Below are 19,224 nucleotides of genomic sequence, written 5' to 3' on the forward strand. Positions count from 1 at the left end.
AGGCCACTATTTTTTAACAATAAATGTTTGAGAGAGAAGAAAGCAACAGCAGCTCAGCAAAGAGCTGTTAAGAGCTCTGTGCTTTTGTGCAGCCAACACATCAAGCTGCTTCCCACCCCTGGATCCAGAAATTGTCCTGTGGTTACTCTGCTCTAAGCCACACAGAAAATAATCATATCCTCTTCTGCAGACCCCTGGGAATAATGTGGGAGATGAGAGACGCCGTGGTACTCAGGTGCCTGTGGCTTCCTTCCTGCCTTTGCCTCAGCTAAGTGAATTAGCTTTTGCTTTTGTTTCAGGAAAATTAAGGGAATTACAGAAAAGGAGCAACAATACTTTAAAAATATTGCCTAGCAAGTGCTATGTCCCAGTCTAGCTGGAAAGTTAAAAAGGAAATAAATTCTGGGCATTAACATCAACATTTTCTGGATGCTGCAGTGATTACACTGCTGAATTTACTGCTCACATCATTGCTGCCAAACACCCACACAGACACATGACTCCAACTACTCTTGCCATCCCCGTCAGGAGGACACCTCATGACCATCTACTCTGGTAACACAAAATTCTCTGCCCTCTGTCAGGTGCACTCAGCCCAAGAAGCCCTGCAGGAGGTCTGACAGTGCACATCTCAGTGTTCCATGACAGAACTCCCAGCTAAAGCCCAGCATCTCCTGCTGCAGACTCTGCTGGAGCTGCCTGCTTGACACCTTCAGTGCTGCTGTGGGACTGCAGGGTCTGCCTTGTGAATCCATCATGGAACAGTTCACCAGGCCAGCAAAAACCCCCTGTGTTATCAGTATTAAAAGGCAAGGAATCCGTGTTAATTGCCTTTGTTGACTCACCCACACGGAGCACTGAGCCATTGACACAGTGTTACCTGGGATGCCAGCAGGGAAGGCAGTCAGAGCAATTCATCCCTGCACACAGGGAAACCTCAGGGTGGTGTTACCAGGACCAGTTTAAGCACCCTGAGTCAGTTGTTGTGGCCTTCATTCCTCTGAGAGGGGACAAATTCCATTCTTCCAAACACTCCCATCATGGGCATCCTTTTAAATGACTTGGCAGGTGCAAGTGGAAATCCTAGAAGACTCCAGTGCTGTCTGGCTGTGCTGAATGTGGGACCCACAGCATTCTCTGGTCACTGCAAGACAGGGCTTGGGGACACTGACCTCAGCTCATCCCTCAGCTCATCCTGCACCTCGTGTGTGGCAAGGGCACCTGGGGCAGGTATGTACCAGGGCAGGAATCCATGTAGCATTTATCAAAAATAGAAGATGCAGCTGCTTTGAGCAACAGTTTCCATTTTCTGTTTGTCCTTTTTCCATTCTTTGGGAACACAGGACCTTATTTAACCCAGATGCTTTAAAGCATCATTTATACACTCTGCTACACCTTCCTAATTGTTTTTCCTGTTGCATGATTATTACTTCACTTTTCTTGGCAGCACTGCTATCACAATTTAAACTTAGATCTAATAAAACCTTAAAACAACTCCTCAATAACCTTCATTCCCGTGCAGCAGCCCAGAGAGACAGAGAAGGGATTGTACTCAGGTAGATGGGCACAAATGCAGTGACAAGCACAATGGCAAACACATCTGTGACAAACTTCCTTGCAAGTCACTTTAGGAACAAATGTATGAACCAGTGGAAGACAATGGCTTTCTGCTTTCTGCTTATGTTGTTCACTTCACACAAAATCAAGCATCAGGACCTCCCTCCCATCTCACTATTGCCTTCTGGGGGCCAACAACATTCACAGCTGAAGGGACAGCAAGTGCAATCACAAATTCCTATTTGAAACAATTAATTCCTTATGAAATCCCAAATTAAAATGGCCGCAGCACTGCCAAGTGCCAGAATCAATGCCCCAAAAAGAGGAGCTGAGAGGAGACAGGTGTAAAATGTAACATGGTTCACTCACCCACAGACTCAAGGCACATGTCAAAAAAGGGACACATAAGGTACCAGAACTAAACTGACATACTGTATTTATTGCACAAATTTCCCCTAAAATTGGGAATGGTTATTATAATACAAGTGCACATCTTGGGAAATATATACAAAAACAGAAGAGATAACAAGTATGTACATTTTACCCAGCATTTTACAAGTACCACCATCTAAATAATTTAGAGAAAGCAAAAAATTGTCATAAAACATCTCTAAGAACTAATAGGGAAAACATATGCAAGGTGTAAAATCTGTCCTTTTAAACAGTTTTTTGTTCTTAGCAGCCCAGTGTTTGCCAATTGCAACAAAATCAAATTTGTTAATTTGTGTGCCTAGTATAATTAGGTTTCAGCCAGAAAATTAAGACATGTTAATAATGGAGATTGGGAGTAGTGGAAAAAATAAATCAAACATTAGTTTTCTATTCACATAAAAGAATAGTGATATATTTTAAGAAGTCAATTCTATATCCTGTAAAAATCCCTTTTCATATTTAACAAACAGACATACGTACCACATTGTTCACGTACCCAAAAAGTTCACTCACAGGAAAACTTCCCATCACACAAGGGTTTGGTTGTGTTCTGCCCACAACACTGCTGAGAGGTGGAGAGGCTGCTGCCATGCCAGGAGGGACGGTGGGAGGATGATGAGGAAGCTGCATCCGTGGCTGCTCCGTCTGGGGCTGACCGAGCACACCAGTAATGCCATTACTGGCTGGTGCAGAGGGCAGCAGAGAAGGTGCCACTCAACAGCCACCTCCTTCTCCTCTCACGTCAGCCATCACTGCAGGCCGTGCAAGGGCCTTTCTGGAGAGTCAAACCCATTTCAAAGTGACCCCAACAATTTGCACAATAAAGGCTCAAAGGAGGACCAGTATTCTCCTGTAAGGATCACTGTGAGCACAGTCCTGGGGGATGCCAGGGTGAGGGGGCAGCTGCCCAGCTCTCTGGACACGTGCTGTGGATGAACTCACCCACAGAACCTCCCAAGGCACAGGCAGGAACCCTCCTCTGGCAGCCCCAGCAGCACAGACACTGCCAGGTCACTGTGCCAGTCTGTGCACAACATGGTATCCAACTACTGCCTGTACCACATATCCTAGCAAAGAGTTAAACATCCATGTTCTGAGTGCAATCCTATATTTCATTAGAAATGTGTTTACACAACTGGGCCCCTGTTTTGTGCTCATTCCAAAAGCCAGATGTAATATAATTGTGTGGCAAGGAAAGGACATTGGAAAAATGGGAGAAACAAATCCTTGGATCACATATTAAACACGAGGTTTTCCCCTGCAGCAGTCAGCATTAGATTTTATATACAAAAGAGTTTCCAATGACACTGCCTGTGTGAATGTTGGGGTCACTTCCTGATGTAGACTCAGTCCTACATGGAAGGGAGGAGTGGGTTTGCCACGCAGATCTCCCTGGAACAGAGTTTTAGGTGATAGATTTTAAGTAGTACTGAAAAACTACTCCAGGTGAATCCTGGCCCCAGAGAAGGAAAGGAGGAGAGTTCTGTCACTGACAGAGGTGGGGCAGGGATCTCTCCTGTTGTTTTCAAGTTTATCAAATGGTTAAAATAGATTTGTACTTAAAGTAACTCTGCAAACAACAATAGCAGGCGTGCTGTACTATTGAGAAGATGATTACAGAATGATGTATTTATAGAAATTTTATAGAGTTTAGCGACCAAGTGAATACATGTCTCCTACTTGTGTGGATAATCCATGAATTTCGATATGCTAAACCTAACAGATGAAAACAGAAGGTAAAAATCAGCAACATTAAGTGGCTGCTAGGACAAATATGGAAAGCAAAGCCTAGAATGAAGTGTCCAGTTAAACTGAGGTAGTAGAGCCTTCGAAAACATAATCCACCTCCCACTGTCTATTTACATTACTTACACCAGGTTGGGTCCATCAGCTACTCGTACAGCTATTGTATATACAATGACAAACCAGTGATGGCTGAGTAAAAGAGAAATGCTGAGAATAAAATGAACAACATTTCCTGCTGGTAATTACACAAGTGAGTAGAAAAGGGATTAGAGTTATCTGCAGCAAGGGTATATTTGTCAAAAAATAATTTGGATATTATTACACTATGGTGTAATCAATTTTCTTTTTTTTGCTTTGTTTTAAAAAATGTATCAATTTGTTACCTGAGCAATTAAGGGTAATAGTCTACTCATTCTTTCCCCAATGCTTTGGTACAATTATTTCTTGTTCATTATTTCAATAGCTGACTGACTGCTGTAAAAAGAATACGATGGTCCAAGATTTTATATATCATAAAAAAGTTAGAGGTAATTGTCATGTCATTCTGGGGAACCCATGGGGAAATTTCAGCCAACGTTCTCTTTAGATTATTTTTGTTTTTAACATTTTGATTACGTTGACGAAGAAAAGCATCATTTAGTATAAAGCAACATTTAAACATTATAAACATTTAATACTGGTTACAGCATCCAGCCAAGAATCTCCATCGCTAGTTTGTCTGTTGGCCTCTTCCTCTGTTCTCCCTGTCGCCCTCTGTCCCCCACTATTTCCTCTTCCCAGGAGAAAGATCATAAATAAATTCTGTAGCTGACTGTCATTAATAAGTTTCTTACAAAAAAACCCCAGGCCTCTGCCCCATTATTCCTCTGGGAAGTATTTAGAATTGGACTATGATGTGAAAAAGTAGAAGTTGTTTACAAATCATTGCAGCTTGAGAATTACAGATCCTAATGTGATCCTCATCAGCTGCAGCCTGGCTGAAGGCAGCTGCTCTCAGTTCAGTTTATAAGGGGTGATGGTATCACATATTTCTCAGAGCAGTTCTTCCTCCATTCCCCAGTATAAGTCACAGTCAGCCACTGTGGCAGAAACTGCTAAAAAAATGCATGTCTTCAGCTTTGCTAAAATCTCCGCTTTTCTGTGGTGGAAATCTTGGGCTTAACTCAGTTTTCCTTTCTCCTTTCTTTATCCTTTTTTATAAATTGCTAAGTGGGAGAGAAGTCTCCAACTGTTTGCAGACCATGCAGTCATATATGGAGGTGCTGCAAGCTCAACAAGCAGTTTGTTTTACTTGCTGCAAAGAGAAAGGAGCCAGAACAAGTTGTCTTCCACTTTGTTTCCAGAGAAGCAAAAAGTCAAAGTCTGTGGCCTCTGGCATTTTAAAGTAGGATCTGGGCAACGTACGGAGAGTGAGTGCTTGCTACAGCTGCCAGCAAGGGGAGGTCGCTGGATTCAATCCTGAAAGGAAGCAGAAGAGTCATGTTTAATCCAGCCTGAAATGTCACTGGCTGAACACGTGTCAGAACCCACACCGCCTGCTCGAGCCCCAGCACTTGCACTTGGGCCATGGGTTACACACTGCAGCTGCCAGATTGCTCCTCCCACCCCTCCAGATGTGCCTGCTCCCACAGTGTCAGCACTGCCCGAGCTCCCACCTGTCTGGTGGGGTTTTAACAGGGCCAACAAACTGGTGAGGAAGCAGATGGGGGAAGGAAAATTCCTGCATAACTTCAGGGTAAAGGGAATAGTAGCTGGGGGACACAGTACAGGAGCAGAGGACCAGCTAAAGCTGCCATGTCCACACCACACATGGTCTATGTCCTTCCTGCTCATGCTGCACTCCTCTGCAGGAAAACATACTCAGAGCCTTCCTATAAACACCCCTTAAATAGCTCCTCTGCCCATGCCCCACACCCACAGAGAGGTATTATGTGCCTTACATGACACAGGGAGTGTTTCCTGCCATGTAGGGAAAGTCAACCTGGAGGAATCGGGTGCCCCATGCTGTTCAGTGACGACTGACCAACTAAGAAGGGAGTTTGATAAGCTCCGGAGTGCTGAGCCCATCCTCCTGCCCGCAGGGAAGACAGAAAGGCTGGGGGATCCTTGTGATTGAGCAAAGCCTAAGGAGAAGCCTGAAGCCATGGGTAACTTAGGAGTTCCAGTCCCATTTAGGAATCCATTTTGCCGTGCTTAGGAACAAGCCCAGGCGGAGGGTGTGGCACCAGGACACCCAGGGTAGCACTGCTGGGAGAAGGTTGTGACCATACCCCAGCACCACGCCCAGCTCCTTGACATGGACTCTCATCTGGCCCTTCAGATACTCAGACAGCATCTTGCTTTTGAAGTAGAGCTCCTGCAGCCGATCTTCCAGGTGCATCACACACTAAAAAAAGCAAAAGGAGTTGTGTCAGGGAGAAGACAGAACCAAACCAGAAAGCACAGATCCCACACCCCTGTTGACTGTTCTGTGGCTGTGTCTAGGTGAGATATTCACTGGCAGGACTTTCATTTTTGAGCAGAAGCCTTTGATTACATGTTACATCAAAATTAATGAGGCAGCTGTTTTGATTAGAGTGGCATTTCAATAGGCAACACAAACAGCTACACCAGAAGTTGCACTGGCTATGAAAACAAACACTAGGCAGAGCCTTACGTATCTCTAACCTGGGAAGTTAAAGGGTGCTTCAAAACCGTGGCCCTTGTGATTTCCATTTAGACTTACAAAGTTTGGAGATAAATTATGCTTGTAAAGCTGAAGAGTGGAATGAAGCAGGTTGGAGACGAGACTGGAGACTAACACTTCTTTTCCTAGTTTATTCTCAATCATTCGCCTCTGGCTACTGGCCACTTGCACCGTCCACTTGTCCGTGTCTGCAATAATGCAGACAGCTTCTGCAATGGGCTCGTCCAGAACAGGATGCTAGGAACAAAAAATGAAGAGCAGAGCCCCAAGAATGACAAATGACAGCACTCTTTTCACAAAACTTTTCACAGAAATATCCCTCCTGGATATTAGGACAGCATTTCTGGATAGCAGGATAGCATCCCAGACACTGCTTCACCGAAAATACATTTGCCCACATTGCATTCCATCCATTAAAACCAGCAGGGTTTTGTGAACAAGGCACAGTCTTAGAAGGATAGTGGCTATTTTATCTTTTCTTACAGGCTTTAAAGCATGTCACTGGCTGACAGTTACATCTTTTGGTATTTGATATAAAGAATTCTAATATATCTAAAGTGTATTTTAAACTCCTAAAACTGAAAGCACCAGAAATCCAGCTTGCTGTTTAGTGTGTTAACGAGGTCAGATCATTCCCAGCTGTCACAGGTTTTCCTTCACGGGAGGCCAGCAGAGGGAGTTAGGAACCAAGCCTGTGCCTTGCCATTCCCCCCTGCTGGCGTTCCACCGCTCCAAAGCCACGAAAAAGGGTTCAAAAAGGGAGTATTTGGAAACCCACTCTCCTTCCCTAATAAATTTTCTGGCTGAACTGTTAGCAATTATCTGCTTCCAAGGAGTCAGCAAGGGCATGCAGAGAAGGGCTGCAGGTCTAATGCACACTGTTGAAGTGAGTAGAGAAAAGGGATTTTTTTTGGAAGGTCTCAGGAAAGTGGCTGCTCAGCAGCCTGTTTTTCCTTATCCTCTGGAGACTAAACTAGATGGGAGCAGATGTCACACTTTCAGTGACAGCCTGCTTTCTACTTCTTTCCTGGTAAAAGGGGGAGGAAATACCAACTTCCTAGACATGGCCCAGTTCATCTAGGGGAAAACTGCTGTGGAGGAGAGATAATCTCCAACATGTCAGAAGCACGAGTTCCCTTCAGACCATTATCTTTACATTGGTTTCTCCTTTTCCAATGAAGACAGTGCTATTGGACACATGGACTACTATCCTGAAGAAGGAGCAATGTCTCCAAAATACTGAGCATTTGTGACAGAGAACACATTCTGCTGTACAAGCAGCAGCACATGAGTCAGACGTGCAGGGACAGAGAGAGCAATGAGAGCTTCTGCACCACTGCAGAAGGACTCTGTGCCCAGGGAGAGAGGCACAAGCTCAGAATATGGGCTTGTTTAACATCATTCCATCCTGTGGGGACACAACCATCAGCTGCCAAGCTACAGGAGACAGTGATACAGCTCAGCACTGAGATCCATCTTCCCAGGGCACAAGCCTCCCAGCTGGCTTCAGTGGAAGTCTCCTCTTTCATGCTCCAGAACTGCAGTGGAATATCCATGTTTTTCAGATACATTAATTGAGAGAGGAGAAAAATTGGTGACCTGGGACTAGAGAAATCTGACAGGAGCTGTGACAGGAAATATTTCCACTTCCAGCAGGTTTGTACCTTCACAAACATTTATCTTTCCCTACTGTGAGAAATACATTTACCAAATATAGCTTAATTACCTGCACAGCATGAGACAAATCTGACACCAAACAGTGCCTCAGCTTTTCATCACTTCCTATTCCTTGCAAAACAAAGTCAGGGACGTAAGAGGAACAGTAGCCTCCTAGTAAGGATCTTCCAAAATTGGCAATACTGGGCTGGACAGAGTTGACTTCAACTAATTTTGACCTGCAAGAAAGGCATATCAAAGAGATGTACAACAGTAAACAGCAAATTCACCTTACATAGGATGCATTTCTACTTTTTTCATATCTCTTCCAACTTGAAGTCAAGCACTTTTAAAAAAGTTTACAGTCAGCTTTTGCAGTCAGCTTGTCATGGAAGCAGAGAATACAAGCCAAGATCACAATACACCATTAGTATTTTTTTCCAGACAACTGATCTCTCAATATTCCCCAACAACCAGTAAGCTCAAGAGACACTTTTCCAGCCCCTAATGCCAAGTTAGGCTACAGTCCTCCAAATATGTGACATGAGAAGAAGCTCCATCTTTTTTATGCTCTGTTAGGGCTGAACAGTACTTACCCAGGGAAGGGAATCTCATATTCCTCTGCCCAGTCTTCTTGCTCTCCTCCATAATAGTTACTGCCCAGTCTAGTTAGATCATGGCCAGTATCCTCACTCTCGCTGTCACCCAGGGCACTGTCTGAACTCTCATTTCTTGGAATGTCCCAATCAATTCCCGGGGCCACTTTTTTCTCTACGTTTTCCCTGTCCCCATGGGGGACACGAATAGAGATTTTCTCTCTTTGGTCCTGCTCATTAAAGCAGTTTTTGTAGGTCTCTTGTCGAACAGAGTCCATAAATTTACAAAATTCACTAGGTGGTTTGCAAGCCTTTGTACAGAGCTTTTTAGAAAATTCTAAACTACTGTTGTGAGCAAGAAGGTTTGCAGCTGCTTGCCCTGGAATATCATCAGTAGTCTGGGTTTCAACTGAACTGTCATCAGTGAAATATTCACCAAACAGACTCATGCTCTCAGCACTGTATGGGTTTGAGTTCCAGCTCTGATGCTCAGCAGCAACTTGAGGAAAGGGTTCAGCTGTCCCACAGTCTCTATTTTGGTCCTCAACAGTTTGTTTAGCTTCACAGTTCTGATCAGCAGACACTCCTGCCTCCGCTGCTGGCGGGCTGTGATGCCTGGCAATTTGTTCCACTACTGCCTGACTTCTCAGTTCAATGTCTGAGTCAGGTGACATGGAATCTCCGATGAGGAAAGTCACCTTTGTCTGAGCCTCGGCAGCGCTGCAGGGGAACGTGTCCATGAAGAGCTTATCAGGTGGCTTCTTCTCCACAGCAATGCCAGGTGTCCTTGTGCCCCCTCCTGCCTGGCTGCCCGCCTCCAGAGCATCCTCGCTCCTCCACGTGCTGCCTGCTGGCTCCAAACAAGATTCTGTCCCCACACATTTCTCGGGTGAAGCTGACCCTGTGCACACCACAGTCTCTAGTTTGGTATCCAGGCAGGGCCTTGGCTGTGTCCCATCCACGGCATCTTCCTGGCAATCCTCAGGAACGATGGTTCTGTTCTCCTCTGAAGAAGATTCCAGCTCTACCTTAGGAGTGCTTTGCATGTCTTCTCTCTCTTGCTGTGCAACACCTTCTATGTTCTGTGCGAGGGAAATGGGACATTTGCAGTATTTACAGCTGCAGTTGGGAGCTCTCATCTCTTCAGACTCAGTGGGGAGCAAGTTGCCCCTGTTCTTGTGCATCGTGACAAGCACATACTCAGACTCTTCCACTTCTCCTTTCTCCAGCGTGGTAGTGATCACAGTGCCAGGCATGACAATGGCCTCATCTTCCCCATTTTCCAGCAGGTGTGTCTCTTGAAGTTCAGAGCATCTGATGAAGTAAGTGAGGAAATAAAGCAACCTCTGGACCAGGTCATGTCTTTTGCCAACCACGACTGTTTTTGCTAATCTCACAGGTGATCCTATGGCCCCATACAGGTCACCTAGGACAGGAAATTAAACACACAATTATTTGGATCTTTGCAATAATTTATTCTTCTAACACACAGCTGTTGGGCTGGTTTTCAAAGACCAGGTCTATAAGAGAAATACTAAAGCAGTAGAGATAAAACAGCTGTGCTGTATTTTGTTTTCAGTAAGAGAATCCCAAAGATGCTGTTGGTATGATCTGTAAGGTGAGCCAGTGGTCAGGGGGACATCTGATCTCACACATCAGGGAGCATTCACACCACCTCACTCCAGCTTTGGAGGCTCATCTCCTGGGATCCTTATACAGCCATGGGAGAGAGGAGGCATCTGTGCCAAATTACCCTAGAGAATCTGAAAAGTGGGCTGGACTTTTACCCACAAAAGAAAGCTGTAGAAGAAACAAACCTATGCCAGGAATGAGGACAAAAAGTGACCATGACAGGTGCATGGCTCAAGCCAACCTCCTTCTCTTGCCCTGCTTGAGTTCTGCTGTGGGTTGGATGGGGTGCTCTGGCTGTACTCGAGTCACCTGGGCAAGTGCCTGTGTGCTCTGGAGGTATGAGGGCACTGCATGACTGCAGGGCTGAGGGGACAAGGAGTCCTCTTGAAGGCCTCCCTCGCCACAGTGGGTCCCTCAAGCCACATGAGGCCTGAAATCAAGTTTTCTTGCCAACACCCTGGCCATTCCTACCTGTACAATAATAGGACAACCTCACAAAACTTTCCTTGCCTTCCCTAGTCAAATCCTATGACTGAGTTTGTGTGCAGAGCAGGACAATCTGACCTCCCTTGCTCTTCTTTCCCGGGCAATTATCATACAGTGTGACCAGCTACAGCACTCACTGGGCTCTGAGACCTTCCCTAGGGGTTGCCAAGCTTTGACTTCCTGTTCTGCTTCACCCTGTTGTATTAAAAGCATGTTCACTTCGGATCAAAAGATGAATTTTCTTCATTTTCTCATTCCAGAATGAGGTTTAGTGATAGTGGCATCCCAAAACACAAAAGCAGATTTTCCTTACAGGAGGAGGAGGACCAGAGGAGGCCTGGAATCCTCCACCAGCACCAGAACAGGGGACCTTAAGGGACCCAACACAGAGGACTAAAGAGGGCTTTACTTTTTGGCTAACATTTTTTAATGGATAATGCCTTAAAAACTTAGAGCATAAAAAACCACAGTGACCACCTCTAAGCTTGAAACACACTTTTCTCTCATTTTGTATTGAAAATAAATAACCTGGGAGGGGAGTAAGCAGCATGATAAACCCCACCTCATGCACTCCCATTTCTGTAAAGCTGCTGGGGGTTCAGAGGTATTTGCCACCTACCAAGCTGAGCCCACAGTGGGTTGTAGGGATGAGTTTTGGCCAGCATGTCCACACTCTGGGAAGAATGCTTCTCCAGGAAGATCCTTATTGGGGGCTGGCCATTGGGCATGACAGTGGGGACCCAGGCCAGGTGGTTGGTCAGCACTGCAGTCAGCAAAGCTGGTAAAAATCTGAAAGCAAAATGTTCAACATGTTTTTTCTTTTTCCAGATATACACTCAAGATGTTAAACTGACAGCAGCTCTAGTCTATATGGATCAAGGATTAAAGAAACAGCCTGATAAAATCAGCAGAGATCATCCCTTCAGTCTTGGTTCCTTGGGGAGAGAAAGGGTGGCTGGACCCTCCCTCCCACCCTGGCAAAGCTCTTTTTTAGAACACACATTTAAAGTAAAATGAAATATTTTAACTTTGTGGCATCTCACTTACTCTGTTTGGCAATAATTATAAGACTTCCTATTTTGCAAGTTTTATGTTGTAAAACATCTCAAAACCAATTTATTTCACTCACTGTAAGAAAGCACTGGCACTGTGTGGCCCCTGTACTCCAAGGAGATCCCAAACCCCTTGTGACTGTGGATGAGAAGGAAGACTATTGCTGCCAAACCTGTAAAACAGCTGGGTGCTGTGTTCTTTCACCTAACTATTGTGCAATTTCAGCCCATATGGCTGCTCCTTTTCAAAAATAATCCCCACAAAGTTCTGTAGCTCAGCCAGAGAAGCTGTGTTCTTAGGCTGGCAAAACAGTTTTCACTGGCTAAGCAATTGAGGTGAAAAAACTTCCTGAAAAACATGAACTATCTGATTTACTGCAATGATAGAGCAAGGTTTCTGCTCTGTGGAGTTTTACCAGTTGGTTTTCCTGGCAGGAGCTCGCCCAGGAGGCTCCACACACCAACACATGGTGCTGTTGTGGCTCAGTGGCTCATGTGTGGGGAGGAAAAGAGCCAAATGTCTCAAAATGGTGTCATTTGAATAATTTACAAGCATCAGGAACCCTACAGCTTCCATGCAGCCACACTAGAGACAGCCAAAGGAGGACGGGAGATTTAAAACTAGATTGGGAAGGATAAAGGGCTTAATTTTTCTCTGGTTTCCATCACTTAAAATCTTATTATATTTAAAATAAAGAAAACAAACCCAAATAAATGACTATTTAAATGTAACCAGCATGTACAGGACTCAGAATGGCAGAGATCAAAGGAGACAACCCCAGCAAAGAGCTCCACTAAAGCAGGAACTGATCTTTAGAAAATACATCAGCACCCCTCACAACTCCCTGTGGTTTCTCCCATTGCCCTGGGGCAGGAGCAGGCAGAGCACAGTGACCACTGTCCCCTTCACCTCAGGGGACAGAAGAGGTGACAAAGGTGGTGACAGAGCTGGAGGATGGGAGCAGCAGCCCCTTCCCACCTGCAGGGAGCAGTGCCCCTGACCAAACATCTGATCTGCTTGTGCCATCCCCACCCAAACTAGGTCTGTGCTCTTTTTAGGACTTTAATGGAGATAAACTCTTTAAAAACTTCCCCTACTCATGCCCTGAGGAAAGGGGATAAAGTATTGACAAAAGAGTAAATTTATCAGATTTTCCCCAGTTTATCAGGAACTTTCTTTCTTTCTTTTTCAGTTTTCAACATCTGCTCACAGCTGGGGCCTGAGGCCAGAGAGGTGAGTGAGCATTAAAGAGCACAGCAGTTCTTTAGTGGCCTTTCAAAATGATATTTAAGGTTTGTGGTCTGACAGTATTACAGACACAGCTCTTCCTGAATGTAGAATCCTGCTCATCACATGATAACTGATTCTGAAAGATAAGTTAATGCATTTTGTAAGGTATCTTCACCCCCTTCCAGACATCCACACAGATCACACACTTCCTATGGACATGTTTCAGATTTTCAGCCTCCATCAAGATGTAGAGGATTGTGAGGAAGCAGGAATTTAATGAGATAATTTCTTATTTGTTTCAAAAAGAAGGTATTTATGGATGACCTTTTGATTCTCTCATTACCAGGATTTTAACAACTGATTTAAACATTGGTCTGAAATAAAAAGGCACAATCACATATGTAATTTAGAAACTAAAATCCACCATACTGATTTTTAGAAGCATTTTCCATCAAGAAAGTGAACTCCTTCATGAAGCGATGGCACAGCTGGTTCTTCTCTGGTGTCCCTGACATCATGGTGAGCCAGACAGGCTCCCCAATCCGTGGCATCGTGTAGAGATTGCAAATAGTTGTTCTAGAGAACAAAACCAAAAAAATCCAGGAGGTTAAAGAAAAAAAACCAAACAAAAAGAAGCCCAAACAAAAAACCCAACAGCCCCCCAAAAAACCAAACCAAACAGAAAACCCCAAACAACAACAAAAAGTAGAAATCTCAGTTTAAAAGAATTCTGTGCAACATTTAATCCAGCTCTCATTTCTATCAGAAACAAAATTTCTCTCAGCAACCATTATCCAAACCATGTTCATTAAATAGCACAAATTCAACCTTTACCTCAGAGAGCTGAACCTCACAGGTTCCTCCTGCATCCACCTGCCCTGATCCCAAACACAGCAACATTCCCTGGCACAAGTCAAGAGCTGCCCTGCTCTGAATGAAGAAGGAATGGATCATTTCTTCTTATCTCCCTGCTTGTTCTTCATTTCATTCAAAACAAACTTCTGCTTTATTTATGGCTAGGACAAGATTGTATGTATCTGACTTATAAAAATACCTTAACTTCCTCCTTGCTTTAAAAACTTGGTGGATCTCCAGGCCAAACCTATGAAGTGTGGGTGTGTAGAGCAGGGAACCTGTTCACATCTTTAGCTTTAAATAGAGAGGATGACAGTAAAGGCACCCTGTGGCTGTACCTATTACACACTCACCACATCCTTTTTGACTCTACAGAGGACAGTAAATGTATGATTAAAAATTTGCTCTGCCGTAAAATACCAGATTAAAATCCCTCAGATTACTGTTAAACTCCTCTAAAATATAAACAAGTTATAGTTTAAAGTACAAAGCCTACATTATGACACTATGGGAAGCTGTCTTTCTAACACAGTAAAAATGTAAGCCTGAAAAAGCCCAAAAGGACAGGAGAAAGGACTGATCAATTCAGGTTTCTCCCTGCCTAATGCACTACTTTTTCTAGGCTAAGTATTTTTCTTTTAAAAGGCAAAGATATACATTACCCCATTATCCCTAGCACCACTCCTGATTTATAAAGATCTTATATCTTCTTTTTTATGGCTATAGAAACTTCTGAACTTCTATTATATCTTATATATCTTCTCTGGATATCGTGGTCTCAGAATTTACAGACACTTTCAGCAGCAAATTCACAGACACTTTTTGCCTGTGCAGAGCAGGCAGGCAAACACACTGGAGCAGCAGCTGCCAAATCTTCCATGGTTTAGTGTTTAAAGTGAAGCTCCCAGGAAGTGAGAGCTGCACGTCAGCAGCAGCAGCAGCAGAGCACATCCCACCCCGGGGAGGAGGGAGGCACCCCCAGCTCCTGGGCACAGAAGCAGCTGGGTGGTGACTCCAGAGCTGCTCCCCAAAGGGCAGCAGAGGTGACTGAGGTCACCAGGGCTGCTCCTCAAGGAAGAAGGTGAGGGGGCAGTGGCTTTCTCTGCTTTACTTTTCCTAACAATTTTCATCAAATACCAAATCCATTCTCTGTGTTCACAACAGCCAAAAGAACCTTGTCTTCTTCAAAGGTTAGACCTTCAAATCCTCCACTGCCAGAAGCACGCTGAGAGCACCACAAAAGTGTCAGTGTGCTGGAGAGGGGACAGCTGAGCTACCTCTGCACTCCCCAGCCCCCAGAGGCTCTGCTGGGTCACTTTGGAGCAGCCTCACCAGCTGCTCCATGTTACCCTCTGCTGCTGGTCCTGTCCTGGGAGGGAAACCCAGGCTGGTGAGACCTGAGCACAAGTCCTGCTGCCTAGACCGGAGTGGGGCACACAGCCAGGGACACCAGCCCTGCCTCTGGGGCACCAGAGGGTCTCCAGCAGCACAAACACTCTCTGGGTACTGGGACTTCATTCCTCGGCAGGGGTAACCTGGGACTGGGGAGGGTTTATTAGGGGAAAGCTTTCTGTTCATAGCCCATTAACTGGAGCAGATGTTAAAGATGCCAAAAAAAAAAAAAAAAAGAAACTTCAAGTCCAAGGATCTCAAACTCAAGGAGTTTCAAAGCTCAAAACAAGTATGAAAATTTACACCCCCCAGACACAGCTGACCTGAGAAGCTGAAGAAAAACAGCACAACTTAACGTAAAACACAGCTTATTTCTCCATCTTATGCAAACTAACCCAAGCCAAGCCTCTTGCAGCTCGACTGTTTTGAAAAAAGAAACCACTTCTATACTAAAACCAACATATTAAAATACTTGTTTTCGTTGAAAAGATAGCCTGAGTCTTGTGACTCGTTATTTACTATTCTGGTAACCCTGGCTGCATCTGCAGCTGATAGTGTTTCCTCCGAGCCAGATCAGATTGCCCTGGCCCCTGGCCAGCAGGCATGTGACTGCAGCACAGGGAACCTCCAGCCAGCCAAGGCAGCAATGGCACACAGACCAAGGGCAAGGATTAACTGCTTCCCAGCTCTTCAAACACCCAGGGAAGCTCTCCTGCCAGATAGCAAAGGGCAAAAACGAAAACAAAACAAAAAAACGACACGAAGAAACCCTCCTCAAACACTACGGGGAAGTTAACTGGATTTTAAAAATAACAATCATTAAAAACTCACTTGGCCACTCTCCTCTTGGCCATCTGCAGCAGCACCCCCTCCCCTCCCTCCCCACACACACACCAGCATGTGAGGGAAAGCTCAGTTAATGAGACTCTGCTCTTTTGAGGGTTCCAGTACCTTTAAATTGGTTTGTATTTGGAAACGCCCCTGGGAGGCTGAACTCCAGCCTGGAGCTTGCAGGCACCTTGGCCCCAGCAGTGGAGCACAGGGACCAGAGAGCCCCTCAGGAAACACCTTCACATCTCACAGGCTTTGAGAGCCACTGAAGCCCAGCCTGGCCAAGCAAAAAGGAAGCCCTGAGCCAAGCCCAGCCCAGTTCCTCTGGGGTCTGCCTGCCCTGAGGGCACAGGTGGCACCAAGGTGAGCAGCCCTGCTCCCACAGACACCACAGCACAGCTGCTCCACCCTCACACACATACACCCCCAACCACCCTGGGTTTCAGTACCAATTTTCAGAACCAGTCCAAGACATCTTTCCCTGGTGCTGTACAAACCAAACGAGCCAGACAGCTCCTCATGGATGAACAAAGCTCCTCATGGATGAAAGCATCCTGCTGCAGCCCCCTTCCTCCCCAAGGAAAACACACTGAGACCCTCAGCACTCTGCCCCAGAACAGCTCTGCTATTTAGGAGCCCCAACATAATGGCAAAGAGAGAAAATAATCAGTGGTTTATAAAGCTTAATTCACATACATTTGTTTCCTATCCTCATTCCACCCTTCCAAAGATGATTTTTCCTTAAAAAGGAACATAAAAACAAAGGCAATCCCCACTGCAGGCAATGCAGGAGTGGGGCTCCCCCACAACTCAGTGCCCGTGCTGGCACCACTGAGCACACTCAGTTCACAGCAGCATAAGCTGCTTAAAAATTACTGGCAGAAAATGGGATCAAATCTGTCTGCCAGAGAGCAGAGAGGTGTTTCCCCAGGCCCTCACTCAGGGTTTCCTTGCCAGCCAGCATTTGTGCCACACAGGTATTAGTCACATGCATAATCTGTGTTATCAATGTGCTGTGCTGGCCTCAGGGACTGGGGGAGCCAAAATGTTTATGCAAGTACAGTAGCTTATTTCCTAAGTCATGTGTCTGCACAGCTGACATCCACAGAGAGTTCTAAGCCTCTAAGTCAAGTGTTAATAGCTAAACCCATCAGTGCTTTAGAAAATTAAAAATTGCTGTAAAGTGACTAATGATGCAAAGGTAGGCCTGGAGCTGGGCACAAAACTGATGGCAAATTTATCAACAGCCTCCATTTGCAGAAGCAGCCTGGGCCTTTGAGAGAAGGCAGCTTTGTTCTCCAGCTTTGGCCCAGCTCCCTTTTTGCAGGCAGTGGAGTGACCTACAGCCACAGCCCCTTCCCTGCAGAGGGGACTCTGGGGTGACATGCTACCATCCCTGATCAGCAGGGCAGCACATCCCCCATGCCCACTCATCTGAGGTTATTCTGATCACCAGACAAGTGCACATCAGCTACTCTTGAGCACCTCTGAAAATGTCGGGGGGGGGTTTTAAAGAAAAACAAACAAAAAATATTCTCCTTAAAACAACTAGACTGCAATGAGTTAAACCAGCAACAGGATTACATTTTAGAATCACCAGCCCACTGAAGTCAGCACCCTTCTTCCCTCCAGCACAATTTGCTAAGAGGACAGGAATCAACACAAGTCTCAGGTTCACCAAAGGACTCGTCTCCTGACTTCCCCGTGACTTCAGTGGGAAAGCAGACACCTAAAGAGATAATAGTGTCCTAAATGGGTTTGCTGAACCTGTGCCAAAGCATCTTTGCATCCAGCCTTTGGTATTTAAATATACCTCTCTCTTCTTACCAGACACATCCTGCATTGCTTTGAAAAGCAAGGGGGTCTTGCATGTCACAGAAATGAGGATGACATGCATGTCACAGGGGCACAAGGACCTTGCCTAGACTGGGGGCACCAGCTGCTGCCCACCTCTGAATGCAATCCCTTAAAAAACCCCAGCAAAACCTAAAATTGCCAAAGGCTGCTGCCCCAGGAAATTCATTTCTATGAAATTAAACTGGATTTAATTAACTTCATTACACTATTAAAGAGCAATATTTATATCACCATGGAAACCTCTGCACAGAACTGGTGGTTCAGCTCCAAGTGCTGGTTATGCAATGGTTATGGCCATGTCATGGGAATGATCCCAGCTCCTGGTGAGCACTGAGTGCCAATCTGTGTCTGCTGGGACAGTGCTTTCTTCCTCAGCCTGACCACAGCAGTCTTCCTCACCCCATCCCAGCTCAGCACTGCTCAGTGTCCCTCCAGGAGGAAAAGCCAGCACAGGGGATTTGGCCCTTGTTTTCAGGGCTTCTTCCTGCTTTTGACTTGGGAGAGGTGCCCCTCCCCTCCCTCTGGAACTGTTTAACTTGGAAGGACAAAGGAGAGCGGGCAAAGTCCGCTGAGTGTATCTTGAGGGGGAATGTTTTGGGGGAAAGGTTTGGAAAACAGCTGGGGAGCTGGTGTTAACAGAGGGTGGGAAGGCACAGAAATGGCTCAGAGAGAGACCTGGGAGGAGAGACAGGGCAGAGCTGTGGGAGCGGAGGAATCATTGTGGCTGCTCTGAGTTGCTGAACTTGTCTCAGGCCCCTGGGCTGGATCAGTGGCTCCCAGCAGTCATGAGCTCCCTCTGCTCCCTCTCTTGGCACAGCTTATCCCATCCACAGGCCCATGTGCTCCCTATTTTCTGCCTTCTGTCCCTACAGGACACATCCTCTGCCCTTCCTTGTGACTACCTGGAGGTGAGCTTCTAAAAAAATTTAAAATACACTGTGCCTTTGTCCTGCACCACCACCCAATCCATGGCATTCAGGTAAGAAGTGGAATTGTGGAAAAATAAATGAGCCCTCAGGATCCTTCTCTCTTCAGTAAAATACATCCTGATGTCAGAAATTTCTTTTTATAACATCAGAGAGCTGTCTTCAATAATGTCTCTAAAAAGTAGCTCTACAGTGGTTGTAAAAGGAAGCACCCTGCCACTCCCATCTGAGAGGAGATGAATCACTCCGAACAGATGGATTTTATCTTAACTCCCTCCCCATGACTTCA

The 19,224-nt window shown here is 45.5% G+C and overlaps 1 protein-coding gene across 3 annotated transcripts in view; it reads right to left on the reverse strand.

Annotated features, from left to right (window-relative positions):
* Positions 1–1,976: 1,976 nt before the first annotated feature.
* Positions 1,977–19,224, reverse strand: part of FNIP1 (folliculin interacting protein 1) — a 64,757-nt gene continuing 47,509 nt past the window's right edge. For all 3 annotated transcript variants that reach the window (XM_066560136.1, XM_066560134.1, XM_066560135.1), the window contains 7 exons: positions 13,504–13,650; positions 11,411–11,580; positions 8,674–10,099; positions 8,148–8,316; positions 6,461–6,658; positions 6,006–6,121; positions 1,977–5,193 (listed from right to left, as the gene is read on the reverse strand). In XM_066560136.1, coding sequence (XP_066416233.1) covers positions 5,115–5,193; positions 6,006–6,121; positions 6,461–6,658; positions 8,148–8,316; positions 8,674–10,099; positions 11,411–11,580; positions 13,504–13,650 — 2,305 coding nt within the window. In that variant the 3' untranslated portion in view covers positions 1,977–5,114. The remainder of the gene's footprint in view (positions 5,194–6,005; positions 6,122–6,460; positions 6,659–8,147; positions 8,317–8,673; positions 10,100–11,410; positions 11,581–13,503; positions 13,651–19,224) is intronic.

The sequence above is a fragment of the Molothrus aeneus genome, chromosome 15 (assembly GCF_037042795.1).
Source record: "Molothrus aeneus isolate 106 chromosome 15, BPBGC_Maene_1.0, whole genome shotgun sequence".
NCBI classification, from domain to species: Eukaryota; Metazoa; Chordata; class Aves; order Passeriformes; family Icteridae; genus Molothrus; species Molothrus aeneus.